Source organism: Urocitellus parryii, chromosome 4 (genome assembly GCF_045843805.1).
Source record: "Urocitellus parryii isolate mUroPar1 chromosome 4, mUroPar1.hap1, whole genome shotgun sequence".
Lineage (NCBI taxonomy): Eukaryota > Metazoa > Chordata > Mammalia > Rodentia > Sciuridae > Urocitellus > Urocitellus parryii.
In genome coordinates, this window is record NC_135534.1 from 93,894,090 (window position 1) to 93,918,807 (window position 24,718).

At 33.5% G+C, this 24,718-nt stretch overlaps 1 protein-coding gene across 8 annotated transcripts in view; it reads left to right on the plus strand.

Annotated features, from left to right (window-relative positions):
* Gria4 (glutamate ionotropic receptor AMPA type subunit 4) overlaps positions 1-15,071 on the plus strand; it is a 333,715-nt gene extending 318,644 nt beyond the window's left edge. For 3 of the 8 annotated variants that reach the window (XM_026399030.2, XM_077797707.1, XM_077797708.1), the window contains 3 exons: positions 2,402-2,516; positions 9,945-10,079; positions 14,907-15,071. In XM_026399030.2, the coding sequence (XP_026254815.1) occupies positions 2,402-2,516; positions 9,945-10,079; positions 14,907-15,071 (415 nt within the window). Of the gene's footprint in view, positions 1-2,401; positions 2,517-7,635; positions 7,751-9,944; positions 10,080-14,906 lie in introns of all 8 variants that reach the window. The other 5 variants (XM_077797709.1, XM_077797710.1, XM_077797711.1 and 2 more) reach the window with 2 other exon arrangements.
* The last annotated feature ends 9,647 nt before the right edge of the window (positions 15,072-24,718 follow it).

Sequence of the window (24,718 nt, forward strand, 5' to 3'; positions counted from 1 at the left end):
AAGTGACAGAAACAACTTTATACTTTTTTTTAACCATTTAATGATTCTTAATATTAACAATATGAAAAAAGTAATCATTCCATAAAATAGAACAGATGTCCAAATTGTCCTGATATATGTGGTTTATGTTGCAGTATAAATAGCAATCCAAGGAGGCCTTTAGACCTAAATTGATTATGTAAGGAAATGACATACTTAATTTGACAATTACAGAAAATAACAGGCTCTATCAAGAAATTTTGAAATGCTGAAGATATTAATTATAAGTGCCTTCCACTATATATTATTAAAGAAAAGAAAATTTTATATATGATGATATTAAGTGGACTTTACTAAGGAAGAACATGTTTCTGGACGGAAAATGTGGATTACTTGTGAACTGGGCAATGACTTATTTATTAATCAAATGTAAAATCAAATATAGATATGTACACACATATGGATAGCAGTGTGAAACTAATCTGTTTTTACATGGCCTATTATATGGTATTAGAAAGACAATGTTTTAGAATAATTTTTGTAGATAGCTTGATTCCAAACAATTTTATCAACATAAAGCTTTTTTTCCTTATCCATTCCTTTATTTTGCTTTTTTGTTTTTTATTGTGCTGTGAAACTGTCTTTGGATATGGCTAATAACCCTGTTAAATAACCCTCTCATGAAATGGTTTTAATTTTATCAAAGGAATGGTCTAAACCAACACATAAAATAATTTGGATATTGCTTCACTAAAAAAAAAAAAAAAAAAAAACTAAAATGAATATTTAAAGCTAAAATAACATGAATTATAAGAATCATTTGCTCCAAAATAGGAAAACTTTAGTAGTTTCAATTCATTGAAAGACAAGTTTAGTTTCTTATAAATACAAAATAAATTAAAACAATTCCTTTTTCCCAACAGAATTTTAAAAAAAAATAGATGTTTCTAGCTTCACTGAATATTTATTTATTTTTACATTTTAATTTGGTCCTTTTGGTGATTAAACTGATCACCTGATATTGTTCATTTTGAAATATATTAATTATTATATGCCACTACTGTGACACTTGGGAATGTGGGAACACCTAATCATTTAATTATCTATGTAGCAAATGGCAGTCTTAAAGAGAGTTAATGCTCCTAAAGCGTATGGTTTGCTCATGGGAAATGTCCACTCTTCAAGTGGATCAACACATCACAACAGTGGAAAAGTACATTATTCACCTGAAATACCATGAAAACATTTTACGCTTTAACAAGCTATTTAGCAGTTTAGCAGTAAAATAGCCAACACTTTATTAGTCAGCTAAATGACATTTTACTTGCAAATCATGCTATTCATCAATACAGTTATAGTTGTTTCATCTGCTCTGTAATTCATTTGGCATTAGGTAATCACCAAATTCAGTGTTTCTCAAATAGCACAGACTGTAGCCAGAACTCCTCCGTGTATAAACCACTCCTTAGATAAAACAGAAATTTCATTAAATTCTGGAGAAACCTCTTGGAAAAGTTAATGGTTCATTAAAAACTGTAACTTGAAAGCAGGAAAGAAACCAAATGCATGGGAAACAAAAGCCCATAACATTTTTTTTTCAATCCTCTTAGAATAATTAGAATATGCTGTCCCTATTCCCCCATAAACATAGAGAAAATCTAATCTAAAGTGTTTGTTTATAAAGTCCATATCACATGCAGCATTGCTTCCTGGGTTTAATTGCTTAATTTAAACAGTCAAATTGGATATGTGATCCTAATTTCTAAATAGAATCTAATGCCTTCAAGAAGCAACAAGAACTTTATATGTAAGAACTTATCCCTAAGAGCTGCTACTACTGTCTCTTGACTAGCCTGTCCTTTTCAGCCCATGAAACTGAGCTAACCTGGATTCTGAGACCAACTAAATCAAGCAAACTAAACCCACATAAATAAAGGGAATAATAATTAAGCCATAATCTTTGCTGTCAGAAAATCAGTATACAAAATTAATGACTGCTTTGTTGGTTTGTTTATGCCATTTTGTTTTACCTTCTGAGAATGAATTTTCATTCCAGTCTCTCTTGGGTCATTGACATTCTTAGAGGTAAAGGAATTAGAGACACAATTTTTTCTCAATTAAGAGTAAATACAAGTTTATTACTGTTGTGCAAAAAAAAAATCATATATTTGTTTGATGAGATCAGTTATTTGACAATAAAAGAACCATGAAAATGAACAGCACCAAATACTGCATGTTTAATACATTTGAAATCGGTTACAATTGCCTTTGGTTTGGACTCTGGTGGAAGGGACTGCAGGATGGCAAAATGAGAGGTTTATTTAGCGTCTGGGAGAAGCTTATAAAAGAGCTTAAGTCCTCATTCCTTCTAACATCTTAACAGCTGTGCAGTTTCTTACAAAATATGTTTTATCGTTTCAAGAAATGCTGTTAACCTCGCAGTTTTAAAACTGAATGAACAAGGCCTCTTGGACAAATTGAAAAACAAATGGTGGTACGACAAAGGAGAATGTGGCAGCGGGGGAGGTGACTCCAAGGTTAGCCTCAATGTCACCAAAAGCGGGTAAACAGTATGTAAAGTAATAGGTGCATCTGCTGGGAGACATATGGTTTGGACCTACTAATACCAGTTGAATTGCTTGTCAAATCCCTTCACAAACTAAGTATGCAATTACTGTCAAAGCAAAAATATTTGCAACTATTATCAATTTGTTGACACATTAAAAAATCTGATGAAAATACTCACTGAAAAACTATAGTTAGAAAAGGCTGTGGATCAGACATTTTTTTGATAGTCCTCAGAGCCATGTTTTGGAAAAACAAGAAGAGATGCAAGTTTCTATAAGAGCAGAGCAATTTAGTGAAGAGATGACAAAGAACAGAGAAGGTAAATCTGTTTTATTTTCTTCACCATTACTTGGCCAGAAATTTTACCAATTATTTGTAAATAACAGCAATGATGTGGCTCCACCTTGATCTAAGAAATCCTACCAGAAGTTTTTTTTTTTTTTCCATATAAAACCCTCAGGCTTCTATTGAAGAAAAAAATAAGAACTCAAAGATAGTTATGTAAAGTACACATTTTTTTTTTTGCCTTCCATTAATGGATCAATTACAAAAGTATCAGGCCAGAAAAATAAGAACAAATCTATTGTTACTTCATCCATTTCATATTTTCATCTTCATGAAATAAATGGCAATAAAAATACAATTAGCAGAACATACTACATAGTGTCCCATATATACCAATGTTTATAGATTTAAGAAACTAATCCACAGATGGAAAAATTCTGACTGAATAACTACCTCTAACTGATAAGTAAAAATAATGAAAAATTTAAAGTATCTATTTAAGAGTATAGATTTTTTTTTTAATCTAGAAATTTGTCCAAATCTGCTTATCTGCAACTTCACTGGATTATATGTTATCTCACTTGGCCATCTAATTCACACAACAATACTGTTTTCAGGGAGTATCTTTCGGGGTGGCTGCAATTAATCCTTCCCAAACCCATTCTCAAAAGCCTTTCAAATTGTGATTACTAGTCTATCTACTTCAGAAAGAGGAATAAAAAGTTTGCCTGTATCCTAGGCACCATCTGTCTTAATCTATTCTGTAATGCTCCAACAAAATACCCAACTCTGGGTAATATGTAAAGAAAAGACGTTTATTTGGCTCATCATTATGGTGGATAGAAAGTCCAAACAGAGTGGATTAGGATACCTGGACACATCATAAAATTCCATTTGGCATCTCATGGTGAAGGAGCGGGAAAGAGAAAGAGAAGAGAGAATGGGGTCTTGTGTAAGAGAGGAAGCAAGAGACCCAGAGGCCCAGTCCCATGAAACCTAATCTAATCTTGAGGAAACACCCTGTCTCAAAAAAAAAAAAAAAAGCATTAATCCATTTGTGAGGACAGAGCTCTCTCATCACCAAAGGCGTCTCAAAGATTCTCACCACAATACTGTTACATTGAGAGTTTAAGCCTCAATCTGAGTCTTGAGGGAGAAGAATCACATTTGCATGATAATATTATTTTAAGGAGTATTAATTGGTTGTATATTTTGGAGACCCAAATTACCTAGAATTTTTCTGATAGTTTCTATAAGCATATAAATAAATATATATATATATATATATATATATATATATATATATATATATATATACAGACAAAATTATTCAAGTTTATACTAATATTCTAGCATTCCTCTATGTAAATTAGAAAAATCAAAAAGTCCTATAGTAACACCAGAAAGAATAAAAACAGATATATTATTCCACTAGAAAATTTTTGTTTGCAAATTTTACTTTATTTTTATCACAAATATAAGAAGTATAACAAAGCTATAACAGATAAAATTTTCTAAAAATATATTGAAGTCCCATTTTAGTGGATTTTTAAGACCTTCCAGAGGAAAACAGAAAAATAGAGCAGAAATGTACATATATTGGGGGGAAAAAAATCTATGTAACAGAAAATCATTGTAATTGATTTAAATGAATGATTAAACAACTTAGATCTAATCAGTTTCAACACATTGTTTGTTGAACACATTGTTTGTTATATACTAGACACTCAGTAAATATTTGTTGTCCAAAAGAATAAATGTGAATCTAACCTTATCATTTCCAAAATTAAACTGCTTCTTCTTTCAGGTGTGTAGTCATTGCTTTCACAAATATGAACCAGAAAAGTTTATTTTAAAAAGTTATTTCAAATCTTAACAAGTAGCTTTCCAAAATGTTATAAAAATTAACATAAAATGTTCACCTAAAATGAAATTTATAGTATGTTCTATTTTCCCTCAGGAATTTTGTTTGCATAAAAAACAAAACAAAACAAAAAAAAAACCTAGTAGGTTGTACATTGACCTAAAGTTTATCACCAACAGAGTAGGTTGTTGCAATCTAAATGGTAATAATGCCCTACTTTGAATTTGTAATGAAAGGTGCTATTTTAAATGGCCTGACCTACCTTAGATCAAACTAAATTATCAGACATCATTTGTTGTTTTTTTTTTCATTTTTATTTTGTACTTCTTCAGGTGACTGATTTTCTTTTTAAACTTACTTCACCCCTCCCTTTGACCTGATCTCCCTCAAAAGAGGTAAAATATGAAGGAAAATTACAGAATTAAGGAATGCAGCTGATTCTAAAGCCTTTGTTGATTGGGAAGCTGAAGCAGGAGAGACAATTGCTGCCACCTGAGTGTAGGGGGAGCATACCAAGAGATCATAGCACAAGATGGCTAAAGTCCTGGCTGATCTGATTTTGAAATATAGAATCTTGGTAGGAGAACATTAACTTTCCTAAGTGTTTCATCTCGTGAAAGGAGAAAACACAGAAACAAGTGCCACATATGGAAAGGTTTCTATGCAAAGAAAATTGATCCCCTATCATTCACAGGATTGTAATGGATGGAGTTGAGGGAATGGAACATATCTCCAGCCTTCCATTCAACACCAAATTATCTAACTTCTGTTTTGATTTGGGGCGGGGGCCATGGTAGAACCTGTGGAGAAAAAGAGAATTAACCACTGTACTTTCCTTCAAGGGATTTATTACTTAATATGACCAACAACTGAACTATTCAGCTTCCGTGTCACACTCCACAATCTGAGATAATCAGCATGGTTACTCACCTGGTAGCCATTCCCAGTACTAGGAAATTCTGAGTGAAGGAATCTTTGGCCATAAAAATTTAACAAAAGGTATGAAGAAAGGGTCCTACATCTTTCAAAAAGGACAAGTGAAAAGGTATCATTTTAGAGGTGTAATTTTTTTTAATTCATTCCTTCACAGTTTATTATCAACTCATGTGTTGACTTTTTAACAATCATTTCATAAATGGAGGCAGGGCTGAAGTATGTATGGAAGAGGCATGGTATAGTTAGTAAAACCTAGATTAACTGGGTTCATCTTAAGCACTTCAATTAACTACCCCATCTCCAAAGAGCATTTAGTATTAAATCATTCTTATGTCAGATATCAGCCCCCCCAAAAAAACCCTAATACTCTGGGATCATGGCAAATGCATATTACTTCTTCAATGGATTAGTGAACATAAGCCATAGTAAGATCTTATAACACTGATACAAAATTTAAGTTGTATTTAAAAACCATATAAACAAAATGAAAAAGTGGCATTTGGAAACATTTTTCAAAACTAAATTATGGAAAGTAATAGATTTTAGTTTAATTTTTAGAAAAAAAAATTAATTACACCCAGAAAACCCATTTTTTTATTGCATATTCTATGAAGTCAGACTACGACAAATCCTGATTCAGCTATCGCCCAGCCGTGTAACTAGTTGAGTTAAGCTCTCTGTGTCTTGTTTTTCGCATTTGCAAAATCTGAGTGACAGTATTAAAGTGTTAAAATATTTTTTAAACTGGTACACAGTCAGTGCATAGTAAGCGTTAATCATTATCACTGTCATTATTAATGCATCATCTAGTTATGTAGCTGGGTTTATGGAATTAATCTTCTGGTAGACAAATAAATGCATGCTGTGTTTCACCAAATGCACTCAATCAGATGTAAGGTTCTGAATCATACGCAAAATGACTGTGGCAGCCTGAAAAATGTCCATAGGATTGTATCCAACCTCCAGCAGAAAGAAACCAAAAGCAACCAACCATAAAGACAGTAACAACAAATGATCCTAGTAGATAGTGCTTCCTATTCATCTTCTTGACTTTCATATTGTTACATAGAAAATGAAAGGCTGGGGTAATTTTTATATTACTCAGGATATTGATACTAGATGATAGCTGACATCTCAGACTCATTATACAGTATTGGTATTGAAAGAATCAAAGACAGAAGAACATTTTTCAAATGACTTTATAGTAAGAAGCATTTTCTAGTCAGAAAAATTTTAGTAACCCCTAACCTATCATTACTAATTTAAAATCACCTGTACTTTGAGTATATTAACATAGTAAACTCAAGAGAAGATAGATAAAAGTGGCTCTGGTGATATTATTTAGGGTAAATACTGCAATTCAGAAGCAAAATATCAGCATGGGCTATGATTTAAATAATAATTCACATATTAGACTTATGAGGATCTTTGCATGAATTATGAGATGCTCTTGGTCTGTGACGCTAGAGTCACTCTCTTCTTTCAATGAGGTCTTAGAATACAGTGGGTAAGGAGTCAATCTATTGATGGATACTGTGGCCATAATTTTAGAGCATAAAGCAAAGTCCTAGTAGCTGAATCATAATGCATGTAAGAAGTGAAAGCAGTCCTGTCTACCTTCTGCTTATGTCTGTCTGTCAACTTGCAGCCACTTTCATTAAGTCTTAAAGGGGAAAGAAGGAAGCTTCTGGATTTTGAAAGACTCACATTTATGTGGGGAAATTATAAATGCTCAAGGAACCTAACCCAGGCCAATAGTTTTGGATTCACAGTAATTGCATACATTTTATTTAAAGATCCTCCCTAGCAGTATGTGCCTGTTACCTAAAGCGATGGAGCAGGCCCCAGTTTTATGTCTGATCCTCAACCTGGGCCTACAGTACAAGACATAACACCTACTGTGGCCTCTGCTCTGTCACTTTGCCATGCGATTCTAATGTAGTTTTACTTGAATAACATAAAATAACATATATAATGTTATTTATGTTATTTTCCACGTGAAGAACTCCTGTAAACCTTGCCGTTTTGAAACTCAGTGAGGCAGGCGTCTTAGACAAGCTGAAAAACAAATGGTGGTACGATAAAGGTGAATGTGGACCCAAGGACTCGGGAAGCAAGGTCAGTCGCTGCAGTTCGGGCCTCCTCTTGTGTTCACAAAACAATAAACGGGAGCAATTGTCAAAATCATATGGAAACCTTAAAAACTGAACTTTTCTCTATGCATTGAGCCACAGCCTAAATCAGAAGCTAATATCATAAATTCCAACCACAGGGTTTAACTTTCCAGGGAATCACAACCTGCTCCCCAATATTAAGGCTTTTAAATAATTTAAATTAACTACAAATATATATAAAATAACAAAATTCCTTGTTATTCTCAAACTACGTACCACTAATAAAAGTAGTGGCTTTTTTTGGTTTAGGTTTTCCTTATGGAGCTAAAGATTATGAAATCAATTATTTCAAGAACTGATACATTCTCAAAATGGGAAATTAATCCATAGTCATCCCGAAAAAAAGATGCTAAATATTAAATAAATGTTTATTCCAAAGTTCAATCTTTTGTTATCATATTGCCACACAGTCCACTTTGATTTGAAGAGGCCCTTTGATACTTCTGTGCTAACAGATAAACAGAATGAACTTTCCAATTCTATTCTCCAATCAAAGTTATTTTAGTATGTTTACAAATAATATCCTCAAGTTCTAAGACCTTTAATTTATGAATTCTTTTCAGAACAATGCAGAAACCTATAGGCCAAATTCTGTGAAGTGCAGTTATATTTTTATTCTGAAAAAAACAATATATAATGTATATCTTTGAATAAAGTACTTAAACATGTTAATAGAAAATAGTTAACAGTGCCTGAAAGTCATAGTTGAAGGTTCTTTGAATCCCCTTTTATTTTTTTCTGTATCTTCTTCTAGAAAATAAATGAATTATTCGTCATTCTAAGACATTAAACAAGTAGCTGGCTTAAATTGGAGAACTTCAGTTAATTTAAGAAGGAACGAAAGTCAGGTTAATTCTTCTGCAGATCTGATCTCCATATTAACCACTTTCATCTGCATTTGAACCAGAAGATTGGCCAGAAAATGAACCAATCTCAAATTCTGATGTAAAGTTTGAGAGACACAAACAATTAATGAAAGATTATTTTAAAACTGAAATTACCCTAAATTTTTGGCCTAGTTAGTTGATATCATGACTAAGTAAACAACATATATAATACATCTTTTGAAATGAACACTTTCCTAATAAAACTATTTAAGGATCTGATTCACATTTTGAACAAAATACACTGCTGAGAAAATGATGACCACAAAGCATCTTCCAGGTTGTCTAAAAAATACTTTTGGGAATAATGTTATATAATAAAACTATTTTTAATTTATTAAGGAAATTCTGAATTTTTCTTAAAATTTAATATTTTCTAATCATATGTTTGATTATTAATTATGAGACAGTAATATAGTAAAACTGAAGAATAATGTCTAAAATATTAATCAATCTCTAATATATTTAAATGGGAATGGAATTGTATTTTTAAAGCATTAAAAATAATTATAAATTTGTCCATATATAAATAATTTATTTCTCAATTGACCATGATAATTTATGTATTTTTAAAAATTATCTTATAAAGACTACCCAAGTATTATGCCTATATAATTATTCCTAAATAGTATTCAATATGCAAAAGTGATATTTTTCATGAGATTTCCCATATAGGCATAACAGAAAGAATAAATTATATGTACCATAGTATATTGTTTTTATATAGTTTGTAAAGTAATGATAAACAAAATGTGAAACTATCAGCTTAGAAGATCCTTGTTCCTTCAGTAGGAGATTTATGGAGTTAGATTTATTCAAGAGGAATTTCAAACATTAAAACTGAGTTTTAAAGGAAGCAAAGCCAAAAAGAAGTCCCCTTTCCCACATAATTGGATTTTAAATATGTCATTTTCAAACTCTATAATAAACCCACTTCTGGCACCCTATGTGTAAATATATAAATGCTTATATATGGCTAAGTATAGTGGTTTTCATTGCATATTTCATAATGGTAAAATGATACAGATTTTAATGAATGCAATTATATACAATATATTGATAATTATCATAATTTCACTTCTCCTGAGAGTTATAAGCTTTATAGTTAAATTTATAAACCTACCTCAGTGACTTATAGATAATTTCAGGTTAAGTTAAGCATTTACTTTAATTGGCTATTTGGATTTCATGTATTTCTTTTACCTTTTGAAAGTGACATTTCCACAGTTAACTGAAGTGTCTTTATCCCCCCAGGACAAGACGAGTGCCTTGAGCCTGAGCAACGTAGCAGGCGTCTTCTACATTCTGGTTGGCGGCTTGGGCTTGGCAATGCTGGTGGCTTTGATAGAGTTCTGTTACAAGTCCAGGGCAGAAGCGAAGAGAATGAAGGTGGCAAAGAGTGCACAGACTTTTAACCCAACTTCCTCGCAGAATACCCAGAATTTAGCAACCTATAGAGAAGGTTACAACGTATATGGAACCGAAAGTATTAAAATTTAGGGGTAGGACTTAGGGCCTACTCCAGTGAGTGGGGGATGCATCCTGTGAACGCAGTGTTGTGACCTGTCTGTCCAGTGGTGGTATTGCTTGCTTCTAATTAGAGCTTTATATTTTTGAAAACTTCAGTGCAAAGTGGTTCAGTTTTCTTTGGCTGCAGATGTACTGTTTGAAATTTTGTGTTGTCAATAGATATCTGCATTACAAGGTTCAGAAAGACAAAAAAGCACCAGAATTGCTCTGCAAAATGATTTAAACAGTATTATTTTCCTGAAATTTGGGGAAAATTGGAAATTAGATCTGGGCCTCCTTGCACACAGACCAGGCAAATCTTCTCTGTAATAGCCCATGTTTAGGATAAGTGCTGAAAAAATGAAAACAAAATCTGTTTTGAATGATGGAAACCTAGGCAGTTACTTCTTTTGATAAGGTCATATTGTTTTCTGAGAAACAATACATGTAAAAACTCCAAGGCACATAGTATGTTCTCAAGGAATTTCAGCTCCTATTCTAGTTTGCTGACCATTAGTCGTCTTCCTATATTTTCAAAGCATAAATCCTCATTTTTGTTAGTATGACAGAAGTCCTTGAGTCAACCCTTTAGGGAGGAGAATTTGTCAGAATTCTGACTACAATACACAGTTGCACTAAAATAAACAGGCATTTTAGACAATTGAGCAGTTCTTCCATCAAAGATGTCAGCAATATATGTGTTCTATAGGAGTGATACAGTAAATGATAAAAAATTGCAGTGAGTTATTACATACTTTTTTATTTCAATTGCTTTTATAGAAGCCAGGTCAGCCTTACTTATTCACATTCTCTCATCCTGTCACAATAAAAAATTGTACACATTCAGTAAAACACAGGAGATAGAGATTTTTTTTATAAGAATCTAAATGTCCACTTCTTCTTTCCTCTAATGATAGGAAGTGATTTTAAAGTAAGACCTGAATGGGTTTTTTATTGTTCTTCTTAAAACCAGGACTTTAAAAACTATTTTCTAAAATGACATATAATAGCCTAGTGAATAGGCTTCTCATTCTGATTACATGATAAATAAGTCCTTGAACCTTCAAGAGACGTTCAGTACTTGATGTACCCTAAATTCAAAATCAAAATAAATTTTAATAAGACATACAGCTGAGGTTATACCAAATAAATGTGCCCGATTTTGATATTTATTTGTATAGAAATTATTCAAGTACTTGTTGGCATGTTAAAGAACAAAGTCATCCCTGTTTACCAAGATCTAATTGCTTTTATCCACAATCTAGAAATTAATGGCTGAGAACAACTGCACACAGATAATTCCAAGGTGGTTCTTTCAAGTTTTGTGTAAAAGAATTAAGAACTAAACCTCAATTCCCTCAGATCAAGACATGCTGACCATGTCTTCTAAATAACAAAAGAGCAAACTGAGATGGTGTCAAGGTACCTTGTCCATCAGGAGAATGCTGTCATCTTAACCTTTACAGAGCTAAGGAGAAACTCTCAAAAACTAAGAAAGCAATATCTGACAAGTTTGCTGAGCCAATTATTTGGACTGCATTCTGAGACGAATTTTACAAGACGCCTAAAATTTGTTGTTATTAGTTCATTAAAACTAATGTTTCTTTGGCATGCCAGCCATTAGCAAGGTCCAAAGGTTGGAAAGCAAAGAAAAAGAAAGAGAATATTTAAAACCTTTAGAAAGAAATACTCAAGGATAATAGTTTACTACAAAGTTCTGGGAAATTACTAAAAAGTGATATGAATTCCCAGGTTATGCATATATGATTTACACTAAATAATATTTTAGGAGTCAGAACCTGGCATTGAAGTTCATCATATGAATTACCTTTAAAGCTAAATTTTAACTCTTAAGTCAATACATTAAAAAAAGGAAGATCTAGAATTTTAAAAGACACTAGCATTTAGGGTGAATGAAATGATCTGCACCTGTAGAGAAGCCTTGAGCATAAGCAGCTTTTACTTTACTATCAAATTAAAAGACTTTTTCCTTTCAAAACTCTATTGACTTAATTATATAAATGATCTATAAGTTAGATAATATTGTCATAGAATCAAAACCAAAATAAAAACAAACAAAAACCTTGCAAATTTCTAGAAATATTGGAAGATCTACTTAAAAGTCACCATCCCTTAAGGGGGAACATGCACAATAATGGTGACAGCCATGATAATGCAACAGAATTCACACCATAGATAAACTTGTAGGACATCTTTCCAGTCTGAGGAGGCTCCATAGGGTCAATCAAAAGAAATAGAAAAGACATTTTATGGAAGAAGTGGGTGATATAAGTATAGAATGTAAAAATGGCAGAGCATATTTAAAGAGATAATAGAAAGTTGTTAAAAATTCATTAACTAATATACTCATTTGCATTAATCTAACAGAGGAGAGGTTATTTGAGAGTATATGAAATTTTCAGAGCTTTGAAGGTTTTCTTTTCCTCACAAACCTGATCAAGAAAAGAAAGAAAACAAAAACAGATTCATGGCAAAAGCCTCTGTAAATGCTTTAAAAAATTATACTGTTTTTATTAATTATAGTCTAGTGTTTCATAAAAATTAAAACAAAGCTAAACTTTTTAATAATTATCTATTTTATTGAATTGGAATATAAAGAAACATATTGAGACTTTGGCCTCAGTTTTATTTAAGTGAAGTATCAGCAGAAAACTTGAATTATCTGGAACCACTTACCAAGTCCTCTATAAACAAGCCTGAGTGGTCTTAGGATTCCAAACCTTCCTAATATTGAAGATGAGCTAATACATTGGCTAGGATTAAACTCATAGATATTCATTTTTCTTGTTTTTCTTTATTTAACCTAAGCTGTCCAAAACTGCCCCCAAAATTATTTTTTTCTAGAAGCTCATAGAAAAAGCACTGGGATATTCCAAACATCTAGGAACCCTAGCTCTGACCCCTAAACTATTCATCTAACACAACAGTGAAAAACAGGATAACATGGGAAAGTTATCCAGAAACCATGATAGCAATCCCTGTCTGTTTCGTAAATGTAAGATTCCATTGTTATATTTTCTTGATACAACAGTACTATTTTGATAATACTTTTTTTTACAAACATCCCAAAGCATTTTCACTCTAATATTGAGTAGGAAAATATTCATCTCTAATAACTTAATCTCCCAAGAGTCTTACTCCAAAGAACAAGATTATTACAGCCATGTTTGTTACCTGGCGAGATTCTCTAGTCCTCAGGTAAGAGTCTGCCATATGAGTGAGGTCCTTGATTAAGTAATCCAATCAGTATATGAATTGGATGGAATCATTTTATTTCTAATTTCCTCATTTGCATACTAAAATTCACCTTCTGTTCATTTTAAATCAATATGCAATCCCAGGAACTCAGGCTAAGGCATTGCTGTTTTCCCCTAAAATCTTCATTGTATTTCCATAATTTCTAAATATAAAAACCATTAATGTTTCTGTAAAGGATGTATCCCAAGTCCTGATTATGAAAATAAGTATTAATTTTTTAAACTGTTCACTAAAACGGAACTATGAAATTTACCTTGGATTTACCATAGATATATCATTACCAACAATTTGATTTCAACTTTTTGAAGTTATCAGGACAAATTACTTTCAAACATTGTTTACTCGAACAGTTTTTAACCTACTTATTAACTTACTTGTTTTAATGTATAATTATTCTGATATGAGAATCCAGAGCAGAATAAATACAGGGATAGAATTTCATAAAAAATTAGATAAACTTAAATTCACAACAGGAAATTTACTACATTATGAATTGTGAGAGAATTATGATCTAAGTCATTAAAAAACTTGAGGAACATCTTGAGTTAACATTATAAGTCAATTACTAGAAAGAATTCAGAGGCTGTGAATGGATAGTAATTAGATTTACATACCATTGTCTGCTTCTCCTCTGAGTACTGTTATCTGCTACCTAATAAATCGGGAATAGGAATGGAATGAGGAGTTGAGAGACCTGACCCCTTAGCCTTAATCTGGGAAGTTTCCTATTGATGACTATTTAGCAGGTCTTGAAACAGGCCCCTTTCTGCTGTCCCCTCTTGAAGCTTAGTTTTAAAATATGACTCTTGCTTCTATAATAGGCATAAAATGAACCAGCTGTCAGTAACTGTGCTGTTCTGAGTCATGTCTATAATGGGTGTGAATGAATGAAAGTGTCTGTGCATAGGTTTGTGTTATAGAAACAGGAATATCTGTCATCAGTATTTATACATATAGTAATTTAGGCAATTTATTATAATTTGAAGAGTCTAATCCATGCACTATGAAGAAGACAGTCTCTAACAAAACAATAATATGATTTAAAGAATATTGTAAAACCTAAAAGAACTTCTGAGTTTCACTAGAAGTTCTAGGGTATGGAGCAGAGCAAGTTAAAAGATGTTTCCTGCCCAAAATTTGATACATGGAACCTAATTTTATGTTTTTTAGAATTAGTTTTTTAAATTGGTAGGACCACAAGCTCTAGACTGCAGAGTAAAACCTCAGTGTAGTTGAAGCTTCGCTTCTTCTTCGGGGTAGTTCAGCTTTTCTTTCCCTCATAAACAGTTTGCATATGACCAAAAAATATGGAAAAAAAATGCAGATGTCTAATTATTGATATTTCGGTGTTTGTTGTGTCATATTTTGTTAAACAAACAGTAATATCATAACACACCACATTCTCTGTTTCCTTTCCATGCAACCCAGCTGACCTTTTCTGAAGCCATAAGAAACAAAGCCAGGTTATCCATCACTGGGAGCGTGGGAGAAAACGGCCGCGTCTTGACACCCGACTGCCCAAAGGCTGTACACACGGGAACTGCAATTAGACAAAGTTCAGGATTGGCTGTCATTGCATCGGACCTACCATAAAAACCAAAAAAATAATTGAGTGCCTTAATTAAACTGTGTTGATGACTGATGGAAACACAGCCCTGAGGGACACCGCAAGCGCGGGTCTTTGCTAAACCCATCTTTTGGCTGAGAGCGGGAAGTGCGTCCTAAAGCGCGGGACATCAGCCGCAGCAACGTGTGCATGAGCTCAGCTCGGAAACCCAAACTCAGATTTTATATCAGGAAAACTCACAATTTAGGTTTTTTCGGGGAGTGGGGGGGGGGGAGCCGGGACGGGTGTATTAACAACAACAAATTTCACTGAGTGGACTTAAAAACTAATCAGACTTGCCTGTTAGCGCATTACACTGAAGTTCTTGCTCAGAAAGGCCTTTGTCTTCACCGAAAGGGATAAAATAGATAATAGAAGTCAATGAACATGCTAACCTGCGTCTCCAGAACACCCATATAGTCAATGGAAGAATATCCAGCTGAGGAAACAAATCACTAAACTGTGATAAGAAAATAATAAACAAACATGTAAATCCTGTGAAAAAAAAATTAAAGGAAGTATTTACACTTACTTTGGAGAAAAACAAATACTGAAACATGCTTGCTTTTTAACTGACGTAAAATTCAGTAGAGGACAACACGATTCTTTTTTCTAACCATCTTAGGGAACAATACATTGCAATAATTGATATAAATGCCATCACTGTAATAAACTTTAGAGACTTTTTTCTATAAAAGTTGTTGGTCAACTTCTTGTTTGCTGTAACCTTCACTCTGTCACATGAGCCGGTTCACAGATTGCATCCATCTCCACTACCAGGAACAAAAACAAAATGAAGAAAATGTTGACGTTAAATCATCAGTCTACAATGTAGAATCAATAGAGACTACGGGTCACTCATGTTATCGATCTTATTTATAATCTTGTTCTGTGTACAAAATTGTGGTTTTTGTACCCACCAAAAAGAATAAAACAACAGATGTTCTTACAATATCTACAAAGCTTAAAAGGCTTTTTTTTTATCATTATAAACATTATTTGAGAAATTACAAGAGTATACAAAGGATTGTAGAAGTCAAATGGTGGGCCATATTGGAAAATGTATGTAGCTAGCCCTTATTCTTTTTGCATACTAAACTGTCCTTCTGTTGCAGATCTTTGACTCGTTAGCAGGTTAAATTGTTAAAAATGGAGTCTTTGAGTCTGGAATGAATCATTGTCCTACAGCAACATACCCTGTACCTGTGCTGAAATTTTACTTGACTGTATTTTGCTGCATAAAATTATGTGTTTGGTGGGCTTCTTCCCTCATTCCTATTGTTCCATTTAAATCCATTGAAGGCACTAGTAATAGTTTGGGGTGGACCACAAATGAATAATTAGTCCTTGATTTCACCTGGAAATTATAATGAAAATTATATCTATATTCATTAATAAAAATTAATTTGTTATACATGTAGTAAATTAACAAGGTTCAAAGGAAGATTTGGCTCGTTTGAAATAATAAATAAGTACTCTAGTACAGATAAAAATCACATACTTAGGGATCTTGGCAGAAAGCACAAGTTAGGATGATTTCAAAACTCTGTCCTTGAAGGATGAGTCAAGTTTTAAAAGGAGGAGAAGGTGTGGAGAGCCTTATGGATGAGCAGTGTCCAATACCATGCATGTCAATGGCTTGCTTGAGGAATGTATGCATCTAGGTGAGCTGGCAAGAGCACTGGTGTGAGAATCATGCAAAATAATATGGAGATGGTGAAGGGTTAATTTCCTTCCCTTACCTCTTGAGATTACCATCCCTCATTCAATCTCTGCCACAGGAAGAGCAATCTTTAAAAGTATAAATCTGATAATGCACATGTGCACTGTTCCTTCAAGAATAATATGGAGATGGTGAAGGGTTAATTTCCTTCCCTTACCTCTTGAGATTACCATCCCTCATTCAATCTCTGCCACAGGAAGAGCAATCTTTAAAAGTATAAATCTGATAATGCACATGTGCACTGTTCCTTCAAGAAATATTCCAAGTTCTTGAGCAAATGAATCCCTTTGTGATCAGGCCCTTGCTGTGTGTCTTCAAGGACTTCTCTCAGTTCTATCTAACTCCTCTGGCAGAAAATGAACCTCCCAAGCAGCACATGGAGCACTACGTGTATTATTTCCTCAGTCTATAACTCTTCCCTGTCTCCTCCTTACCGGACTAACACTCATCCTTCAGTACTCAAATTGAATTGTACTTGTCCTGGGAGGACTTTCACGACTGCCCCCCACCCTTGCCTATGAGTTAGGTGCCACTCTTAATGTTTCTCCCCCATCACGGCACTTGCCATACTGCATTGTAATTGCCTGTGTATTTGTCTGTAAACTACTAGACTGTAAGCTCCTTGAGGGCAGGGACTGTGTCTATCTTGTTCACAGTTGTATCCCCAGCACCCAGCACAGTGCCTGGCATATTGTAGGTGCTTAATAAATATTTGTTGAAAGAAAAAATGAAATTAATTGAATTAATTTAATTAAGGGAAAGCAGAAAGACAACTGTTTCCTCACTGAAGTTCCCTGGAGTGTTCACTAAGTATAAAGTGGGTCAAAATAAAGGCTGAAGTTTGGTTTATTTTATGGCATTTCCTTATGTCACTAGAAAAGATGGCTTAAAAGGAACCAAAAGAATATGTTTGGTTAATTTTCTGATCTGATGAGAAGTTTCTGTATATAATCATACAAAGATGTGGTACAATTTGTTTAGCAAGAGAAATTGTCATAAGAAAACTAATTCAGAACAAGAATTTTGGTTTGTTTTTTAGATATATTACTAAGGATAGCCTTCATTGAAGCCTTGGAATGGATTTATATTGTAGTTGGAGAGTTATATTTCTTACAGTAAAGAATAATAGAATAATTTTACTGAAAATTCGGAGGTTTTTTGTTTGTTTGTTTTACATTGGTGAAAAGGGATACCTCTCTGAATTTTAGTCTGACCAAATTCTCTAAAACATGGAAATGTGTTTTTAAAACATGTTTAAGTTTAAAACATTTAAGTTAAAATTTTTGATTCTACAAAGTTAAAAGACTCATTTACCAAAAAGGAAAGATCACAACTTAGTGATTCTGAACATACCAGACAAAGCCAATTATGTAGCTCTATCAGCTGGATATACATATACAATGACCACAGTTGAAAGATCTAAAGAGAACCACTTGGTTCAATTCAATCACAACTCATTGAAATGCCCGTCTCACCAAGGCTGCACTTGCTTCAGGTTGCTGCATATTTTCAGGTTATTAGTTCCCTGGTTTACCCGCCTGAGGGTGATCAATTAATTCTTTTTCCTTAAGGCATAGTACATGATAACTGTGTCACATTTATTTGTCCATGCATGAACACAACTTTATATATTAAGTCAGTATCAGCGGAGGGGAAAAATGTTTAAATAATTTTGTAAGAAAACCTCTTATCCCAATTTGCAACACCAATGTGGTGGTAATATCAGTAAGAAATAAATGAAAAGTGGTATCCTGGAAAGTTGGTGAAAAGACAAATTTGATAAAGTCATCTGCCTTAAATTTATTAATAGATGCTGTGTGAAAGTATGCCTTTTCATATATTTTCACAAAGTGGTTTTAGTTTCACACAGTCTAGCAGGCTAGAGTCTTAGTATTTGTAAAACCAATTGCAAATATAATAGGGGGCTTAATTATACATTTTCCCAAGCAGCTTATATGAGTAGTCCTTTCAAAAAAGAACTATTTAAGATTTTGGTAAATTATTATGAGAAAAAGTTGAGAACTGGATAATTATCTCAGATAACAAGAATTAAATTGCTTCCTTTGAAATAAGAAGATACTATTTGTTTGAGTGAGGGAAGTTGGCAAAAGAATCTGGAAAAAGGAAACATAAAGAGAAAGGAAACCATAAGAAAGTAAAAGCCTGTGTAAAAAGCCAGTAAGACTTCCCTGGCAGTCAAAAGGACTTGGGAGACAGAAAGGTTTGGTATATGGCTTTTACACCTCCAGGTGTGTGATTTTGATGTGTTTCTCTTCCTAAGAACTGCATACCTCGTTTAAGTTTTCTTACATGGCACAGATTGATGTCATGGTTGTCTTGAAGGAAGGAGTCAAGTAGAAAATTCTAAGTCCTCTGTTCTGGTTAATGATAAAAAGTTAGTGATTACTGCCTGTATAGAAATGTCTGCCAGTTTTTTGGAGTTAATTTCTTGACATAAATATGAATGTTTTCAACATTTTTCAACAAAGAAGGGATTGGGAAAATTTTAGTTCATAGATGGCTTCATCTAGAGATTCAGTGAATCCTTTGGTTACCTTAAAACTTCTAAGACATGGAATTTCTCTAGAGTCATATTTCCCATCAATAGTCTATTTTTAAATCTAAGCACAAAGTCTGCCAGAATCATTAAGTTTCTAAGATCACCATTAGAGTAGGTAGATTCAGGATCATTGGGACTCAGACTTGCACAGGAACTATAACATATTAACTTGAGTTTTGCTCAGAATCCTAAGGCTCAACTCAATAGATCTGTATCCATACCACTCTTGTTCACAACCTCATATCAAAATCATCCCAATAATCCCTCTGTGTCTTGTCCACATTTTCTCCCAATATTCTTCTTCATTTTTCTTCTCCACATTCATTTTCCCACTTTTAACCTCTTTCCCTGATGTTGCCACCATTCTTTTTATTGCCCTTGGTACAAAGTAAGGAAACTCCAAACATCCTCAACTTCTCCCTAGAGCACTATCCCATTTTCTTACAGCATCACCCCATGTATTACAAACCCAGAAGGAAAAGAAATGGCAACTCTTAAAAGTGACACCTCTGCCAGTGTATTGTCTAACCCTGCTACTAATATGGACTACCTATTTGTCTACTGACTTCTCTGTCATTGCTGCACATTCATCAAAGTCTTTGGAATCTGACTTATTCTTTCAGTGCACCCTAAGTTCTATTACCATCCTGAATAACTTAAAGGTTAGTACAGATGCTTCATTTGACCGCTGACCCTACAATTCCTTGACTCCCCATTGATCTTTGCCAGTATGTTATTTATTTCTTTTTAATTATTTTTTATTTTATGTATTTATTTTTATGTTGTGCTGAGGATCGAGCACAGGGCCTCACACATGCTAGGCAGGTATTCCACAACTCCAACCCAACCTGTATGCTATTTAAATCATTCATGCCAAAGGACAAGAACCAATTTTATGATCACTAACCTGTTAATTTTCCTCCAGATAATGACCTACTTTCCTACCTGCTTTCACACCCTAGACAAGGAAAAGAGAGACCTTGAATACGCATTATTTAACTCTGCTTTACTCCATCACTTCACCAAAATGTCCTTATTCCAACATTATAATAAACATCGATGGTCACAATAAATATTTTCAATATGGAACTAAACAAATTGCTCTTGTCATTTATTAGCATGGATATATTTTTCATGAATATATGTTTCCCCCTTAATCCTTTGTTATTTCTTCTTGATTTATTATGTTTCTCATTTTTGCCAACCAAACCTCTGCCAACTCAGGATTGTATCTTTTGTCTCCTTTCTTCTCTTAGAACATATTCTATGTGGTTAATCTCACTAGCATAAATATGTCTACAGATGCCTTTAGGTTATTAACAATGAAATTTCTATCTTCCTTCTAGTTCCCTATATTCAATTGCCTACCGATTTTCTCTTTTTGGACTTCTCAATTGCAACATGTCCAACTCCCTGTCATCTACTCTATACCTCTTTTCCCTAGTGTTTTGCCTATCCATTCATCCAACTTCTCAAATCATAAGCACAGGAATTTTTCTAGAACCCCCTCTTCTTCATCATCCTCACATCCAATCAATATCTTCATCTCCTTTCATCCTCTGAATTTCTCCTTACTCTGTTCCTTGTTCCTCATCCATACCATGACAATTTCTCACTATTGTTATTACAACTGTCTCCTAATACATCTCCTTGCTTCTCGTCTCACTTATATATCCTCTAGTCCATTCTCTAAGTGTAGTGATTTTCTTAAAACACAAATATAATTCTGCTACCATCCAGTTAGATAACTCAATGTCCATTATATGAAGGCTGTCCACATCTTCAGTATCTTCTCTCAACTACTTTCGACAACACTAACACCAAATTATTCACAAATCCAGTTTCCAGAATGCTTCATGTTCTTCCCTTCAAAGATTTTCCAATTATTTCCTCTAATTGGGTTGTCTCTATTTCAGATAGAGTTCTTAACTATAATCAACAGAATCCATTCTAGGTTGGTTAAGCAAAAAGCAAATTTATTAATGAAAGTTCAAAGTTCACAGAATGGATATTAGATAGTTTCCCGGGGCAAAGACAGAGAACCAGGTCTATAGGCAAAGACGCCAAGAACAAGGGACAAATTATGTCACCAATCTACCCCAACTACTAGTGGACAAATATATCAGAGTTTGCAGCAAAAACATTGATTAAGGGACACCGCTGCTGGGGATTTCTGTTTTGACTGTATCGGAAGCAGGATCCCTCTTAACATGTTCCATCGCCTACTCAAGAAAGGGATTCCCTGAACCACTTCTTACCAATTTGAACCTTTGGAAAGCGTCTAATGAGGCTACGAGCTAGCAAAAGACAAGGCAGGGAAACCGAGTACTGATTTTCATTTTAGGAAGGCATATTATGAGAAATAAACATAGGAATATATTCAAAGGAGCGAATAAACACAAACCCTTTGTGACTAATTCCTACTTTGCCATCAAGAAGTTTTCTAGAAATTATATCCTCAGGTAAACATTCATTTGGAGGCCCTCCTTTTCATCTCTTTATGTCCTAATTACCTTTAAACAGCACATATCATTCTGCTGTCAGGTATTTAAAAAATAAAATCAATTTTTAAAAAATAAAAAAGCAGCACATATACCATTGTTATACAATCACTTTTATAAACTACTTTCTCTAGGTTCTTTAGTTGTAGAGGGAACAATGAGTAAGGGACAGAAGCAATTTTGAGCATTAGAGGCAAACAAAACTAAGCATGAATCTTTGTTCTGGCCTTAGAAAAAGCTATGTAAAGTGGGAACAATAATACTGAGAATTTGATACTGTTATGAAGTTGAGAATGAATGTTTATAAATTACTTATCACAGCACCTGGTCATGAATTTCAATAAATAAAACTGTATTTCCTCTTTATAGCCCTGGGCTTCTGCTTCTACCTAGGAAATAAAAAGCTTTTAAAAAAAATGTCACTTTCTTCATAAGGAGGGGAAACACCAAATAATTTACAAAATCATAACTTTTTGTGTGCAAATCAGAGAACTGTTCAGGGCAGCCAAGCAAACTGAATTCCAAAGAAGTACAAACCCCTTCAAGAAGAGAAGGGAAGATTCGACAAGCATGAGATTAAATCTTGCTTGCTTCTTCTACAAGTCTTGTACTTATTAGCCAACAACCCCTGTCTTCTGCTAGGAGGGATAAGGAGGCCTCCATCATGGCAAATGTAGGCTTAATTACTGAAATCAGGATAGGCAGAAATTAAGAAAAACTTTCTGACACCTCGGTGTCTTCATTAAGCACAGAGCAAGAAGAGCATATTATTAGATAGGTCAGTGCACTGAAGATGGTGATACCAACTACAAAACCCAAATCTAGGTGAATTCTGAAATAGATTTACTCAGCCCCCCTCCAAAAAATATATATCCTGGCAGATAAAGGGAGGTGCCATTTTCATATGTAGATGCCACGCACTTCAGTTTCTACAATTCTTCTACCTACAATGTTCAGTATTTCACAAAAAGATTATAAGATAGATACACAAAGCAAAGAAAAAAATACTCCATTATCAGGAAATAAAACAATAACCAGAACCATATTCAGGTGTTGGAACACCTCACATACTCAGGTATTAGAACTATAAAACAGAGACTTTAAACTTTAGCCTTGGCAAAATGCCAAGATGACCCATAATGATGAGAGTCCTTTTGTCATATTGTCTTGTTGGGTATAGGGGAGATTTGTAAAGAGCACAATAGATGCACAACTATAAAACAGAATATGAAAAGTGATTTTTTTTCTCAGATTGTCATTAAGGATCCTAATCAGTCGAATTCAAAAGGAAGATTATCCTAGGTAGAGCTCACCTAGTAAGGTGAGTTCTGAAAAGGACATCCAGAAGTTGGAACAGAAGCTGGAGAGATGTGCGGCTGTCGGCCTAAAAGAAAATCAATCAATTATGAACTGCCACGTGGCAAGAAACTAAGATTTAAACCATATGTAAAAGTAAAATGGGTCACAAGAATAGTGTAAAGGATGAGAGGGAAAAATTAAAGATACATTATTTGAAGATTTTTATACTATACATGCAATATTATTTTTTATTTGAGTGTAGATTTTGATAAGCAGGAGATGTATATTGCAAACCCTTGGAGAAGTACTACAAAATTTTATAAAAATAATTATAACCAGTAAGTCATTACTGGAATTCAAATAGAATCATAAAGTGAAACCCAAGAGAAAACATTAAAAAAGGAACAAAAAATCAGTGCAAATATAAAGCAACTCGCAAAATGAGCAGATTTAAATACAATCATATCAACAATATTAAATGTTAATGATCTAAATATACCTATTAAATGAAGGAATTGCAGAGTAGAGAAAAAATGAAACCCAACCAATACACTACCTGTGAGAAATCCACTTAAAATATAACCACAGTCACAAATACAATAATAGACATATATTAAAATGCTTGATTCAAATCATTAAGTAAATTCATGGAATTTGTAAATATAGAAAAATATAATTGTTGAGGAAAAATTTAAATAACTAGTGGGTTCTAAATCAGAAAAAAAATCATGGATACATATATACTTTTTTCAAAACTTAGCCTAAAATTTCAAATATTTATTTTATTTTCATGCAAGTTCTAAGTTACAATGAATGAAGTAAAAAAACAAGGCTTGTAAAATGTTAATATAGTTTACAGTGTAGTTATGCTAAGGTTTAAAAATTCTAAAATTCTGTGATCCCCTGCTATACAATAGGTTGTAGAAGAATAAATAATTCTTAATTATGCTTAAATAAGCCTGGTCATTATGTAATGTTTATATTACTAGCATCAGGGTGAGGCTAGATGTAGTTAATTATTATCACGTTAAACCACTCATAAAACTAATTAGTAGTATGAACATTGGGAATATGGTATTTTTTTTAAATTAACCTAACTCCTTTTCCAGGGCCAGGATTTGGGTGGGGCAAATGAGGCATTTGCTTCAAATGCAAAATTTTAAAGGAAGACAAAAGCTTAATAATTGAGGTAAATACAATTTTAGTGAAATTGTTTTTTCATAGAATTAATGATGAACTAACAAAACTTTAAATCAAGGGAAGATTAGACAGTGCTGTGCCAAATCATATGGAACCCTAGGGGCAAAAAAAAAAAAATGATCCTATTTATATGGATGGATAGATGGATGGATGGATGGATGGATGGATGGATGGATGGATGGATGGATGGATGATGCTACTGGGGACTGAACCCGGGAGGATTCTACCTTTGATCTATATCTGAAGCTAATTTTAAAAATTTTTTACTTTGAAACAGGGTCTCACTAAATTGCCCAGACTGACATGGAACTTGAGATCCTCTTGTCTCAGCCTTCCAATTAGCTGGGACTA